Source organism: Glandiceps talaboti, chromosome 8 (genome assembly GCF_964340395.1).
Source record: "Glandiceps talaboti chromosome 8, keGlaTala1.1, whole genome shotgun sequence".
Lineage (NCBI taxonomy): Eukaryota > Metazoa > Hemichordata > Enteropneusta > Spengelidae > Glandiceps > Glandiceps talaboti.
This window is the reverse complement of record NC_135556.1, coordinates 13,318,470-13,322,950: the sequence shown is the minus strand read 5'-3', so window position 1 is coordinate 13,322,950 and position 4,481 is coordinate 13,318,470. Positions and strand designations below refer to the sequence as shown.

The 4,481-nt window shown below is 37.2% G+C and overlaps 1 protein-coding gene across 1 annotated transcript; it reads left to right on the top strand.

Moving 5' to 3' along the window:
• Window positions 1-1,975: 1,975 nt before the first annotated feature.
• Window positions 1,976-2,968, top strand: LOC144439213 (galactosylceramide sulfotransferase-like). Its single transcript, XM_078128485.1, has one exon. It carries the CDS (start codon window positions 1,976-1,978, stop codon window positions 2,966-2,968), a length of 993 nt encoding a protein of 330 aa, XP_077984611.1.
• Window positions 2,969-4,481: the final 1,513 nt, after the last annotated feature.

Genomic DNA, 4,481 nt, shown 5'->3' with positions numbered 1-4,481 from the left:
GGCCGTATCTTTACCCAGTCCAGAAGGTAAAAATTAACCAAAAACAGTCGAGCCACAAGTCACAATTCTGCATTCGAAATTCAATATTTTTTGTTCTTTGTAATCAGTTTTTCACAGCAATCCCCATCAAAATTTAGAGTCACCTAGCGACCTGTAGGCTTATCATTTTGCGGAAAAATGACTGGTTTTGTAATTCAAATTTGTGTATTGGGTCAATCACCCGTGGTGCACAGTTGATTTTATGTATTCTAGCTTTCCATGATGTAGTATTTCATTTTCTCTTGCTCGGCACCACAACTTTCCACAGTTGTAGTACAGGTATGAACTTGTTGGTAATTAATTGTATACCGGAAGATTTGTCGTTGAGGGCACGCCACCAATTGATGTCGTGGCGCGCCCCCAATGATGAATCTATTGATGAGTCTATTTTAAAAATCAGATATTTTGAAAGCCATACCCTAGAGGCTGTTTGTGAAATACAGCAGTTAAAAAGATGAATGGAAATAATCAGGTACATACAGTTAATGCCAGGCATAGGAATTCTTACTCTGATTCTAAAGGTAGGGCTGACATTAATTGACATTCTGTTTCCTTCATTACAAACAAAACGTTATTGCCTTGCTTGTATTTGTGGCTTGACTCTACAACTATTGTCAGATCATGCCACAAAGTAAAGACACGCCTAAATGAACAATATACAGCATCGTGTTTGGAACTTGTCATTCTACCACTGACCGGGAAAATACACGTCTGAATGTATTGTTATCAACGTTCTAACAAGTTTATGCTATGCTCTCGCATCACTTATGGGGAAAAGAATTTGCGTGAACTGGATATACCACTGACAAAAATGAAGTATTTTAGTAATTTAAGGGACATTTTGGCTTATCAAAGTCAAACAAAATTCGGTTAGGTGGTGGTGGTGGTGGTGGTGGTGGTGGTGGTGGTGGTGGTGGTGGTGGTGGTGGTGGTGGTGGTGGTGGTGGTGGTACTGGTGGTGGTACTGGTGGTGGTACTGGTGGTGGTACTGGTGGCACCGGTGGTGGTACCAGTGGTGGTTGGGGTAGGAAAGTGAAATCGATTTACCTGGTAGGAACTCGCTGATGTTACTTTCGTATGCAAATTAATGTCTGTGGTTCAAAAGTATGGCTTTTCTCTCTACTAGGACGATGTAGAAGTTTCATGTTACTATTTCGGATACTCGTTATTGCCGTCTTGTTTCTATTTTTCGTCAAAATATACATTTTCGAAGACTGGAATTTCTCATCAATTGCGTAAGTGGAAGCGTGTTTTTACATCACCCTATAAATTATAATATACCCCCCACACACACACACACACACACACACACATACATACATACACACGCACGCACGCACGCACACGCACGCACGCACGCACGCACGCACGCACGCACGCACGCACGCACGCACACACACACACACACACACACACACACACACACACATACATACATACATACATACATACATACATACATACATACATACATACATACATACATACATACATACATACATACACACACCGTTTGAAATTGATAAAGGGTAGGGGAAGTGTTAATTACTTAAAGAAGGGTCAGGGAAGGACCAGGAGGATGCAAAGCAAGCAACGTACTACTCCAGTTCTTCACGAACTGACAATTGTAACTTTTAATGGTACAGAATGTTAGCCTCCATACATGCCTGGATTGCAAACATTCTCTTAATATATAGGGAATGTCTGCTAGATTAACCATCCGGCCAACGTACGGCGGGGGCTAAAGGACCATGTTATTGGAATAAGTTCTACAATTTTATATATACACACATCGATAAATTATGAGCGTGTTTCTCAAATTTGAATGACTGGGTGGTCATATGGTTTTCAAACATGTATGTGACGAGGAGTGCGATAGATGGCTTTATATACTTGCTATTCACACCGTAAATCGTAATTACTTTACAGGTCAAAAATGAAAGAAAATTATGTTCAGAAGAATGCGGTCGCAGAAAGTCAACCGACCGCATTTGGTAACCTTAACAATGATAGTGTTGATAACGCCATGATATGTCAACCGAAAAAGAACATAATATTCATAAAAACAGCTAAGACTGGTGGGAGTACGATGTCAACTATTATCTACAGATATGGTTTGAAGCATAATCTTATTGCAGCTGTCGACCCATATCGCACTTCTTTTATACGGGAGGATGAAACTTCAAAGCATTATATTATCAAGGAATACAATTGCGGTGATTTCCCTGGGTACAACATAATGGCGAGTCACATACTCTACAACCGACCTGCCATGGAAGAGATAGTCCTTGATGCCAAGTATGTAACGATTATAAGATCACCCTACCCTCGGCTGAAATCTGCTTTTTATTTTTCTGGTAGAGACAGGGGTTTCCCAAACTCTCCAAACCCGTTTAAAGAATACATAAAACTCAGATGTGATGAATTTATTCAGAAAGGCCGAAGACGTCTTAAATTATATCTAAGCAGATTTCGCCTGCAGGGAAGTACAGATAACACGTTACTGTCATCGGAACTGCGACGATTAGACAAAGAACTTGACTTGGTTATGTTAACAGAATACTACGATGAATCACTGGTACTACTCAGAAAATTAATGTGTTGGGAGTTTGAAGATTTGGTGTACATTCCAATGAAGGTACATGCCGTATATCAACCTCCAATTACTACGGATGTGGTAGATATGATAAACAAGTTCGGTACACTCGATATCAAGTTTTACGAATACTTTAACAACACTTTCTGGGAAAAGGTACGGAATTATGATGGTGATTTTTCAGCTGATCTGGAAAAATTCCGAACTCTTCAGAATGATGTAAGTAGGCAGTGTGTCAATTGGAACGAATCTTCATTCTGTGAACTTTTACATTCAGACGCGTTTAGAACGAGTGTGAAAATTGCCAAGAAAAATCAAATTTGGAACTGTTAATTGTCCTTTATCGGCCTTACCACAGACAAAGTGAAGATTTCCGTCATCGAAACCAGGGGAGACATTGAAATTCACGGATGGTACAGAAGCATCTACAATATATGGAATTACCTTTGCCACTTCTGATTAAAGTCCCGATCACTGTGAATTTATGGTTATTAGATTCGCTATGGGTTAGAATATTTGGGTACATTAAAACATTCAGGTCAATAAAGAGTGTGGTAATAGCAAATTATAAAATGGCCACGTTGGCCCATCCCAAGATACCTGTCGTTGTCTTTCCATAACTTGATAAGTGGCAAAGTTATGTTGCGTTTAATACGGTGATTCTGGGAAAAAAAACTCTGAAACATAGATCCACCATAAAGTTATCAAAATACAAAATTTTTGACAAGTAGCTTTCGCATAAACCCCGCCCCCAGCAATCTTGTATTCTCCAAACTCTTTGGCAGACATCTAAGCTAATTCACCATGTACATGTGATTGTGCACACCATATGTTACATTTAATAATACTAGTACAATGTATTCATTCATTTATTTGTAATGGCTGTCTTTCCATATACAATTTGTCTGATCTCTCTTTTGAATAATTTTCACTAGTGAACAAAAACATAGATTTGGTATTAAAATGCTACGTACATAGAGTATATTGTAGCAAAATTGTAAACTTAGAATCGAATAAAGTGTAAGCCTTTAAACAGATGTGGAGGTATTTGCTGTAGTGTCTGAGATCTCGGTTGGTATGTGTTCATTCAAAATTTCAGATTTCGACAATACACTAACGAGACTTTTGTTGTTGTAAACCGTGCATGTCAACATTTATAAATATCTAGTCTATGACGTAGTTTTTATGCATTCACCTGTACGTCATGATTTCCATCAACAACTCACACGTTAAATCGTGACACAGATTACGTCCTCAAGCCAAGTGATATAATTTGATAACACTCCCCAGATATTTCTCCAAATATTTACATCAATATATCGATGTACATAGATACTTAGATACATACATGCATACATACATGCATACATACATACATACATACATACATACATTACATACATATACACATACATACATACATACATACATACATACATAAATACATACATACATACATACATACATACATTACATACATACATACATAAATAAATAAATACATACATACATACATACATAAAATACATACATACATACATACATACATAAAATACATACATACATGCATACATACATACATACATACATACATAAAATACATACATACATACATACATACATACATAAATATATACATACATACATACATACATACACACACACATACACACAGACCACTGATGGAATAGAATTACATGTATAATTCATACAACTATCTTTCAATACAGATTTGTTCTACGAGACAATTTTTTTGTTATTTGAAAGCAGTAAACATGAAGACAGCACACAGACAGCAAATAGACAAGATGGGAGATTTATTTCAAAATTTACAAATCTAGCTGAC

Coding starts and splice junctions, on each gene's coding strand:
- LOC144439213 (XM_078128485.1), top strand. CDS start 1,976: ATGAAAGAAAATTATGTTCAGAAGAATGCGGTCGCAGAAAGTCAACCG.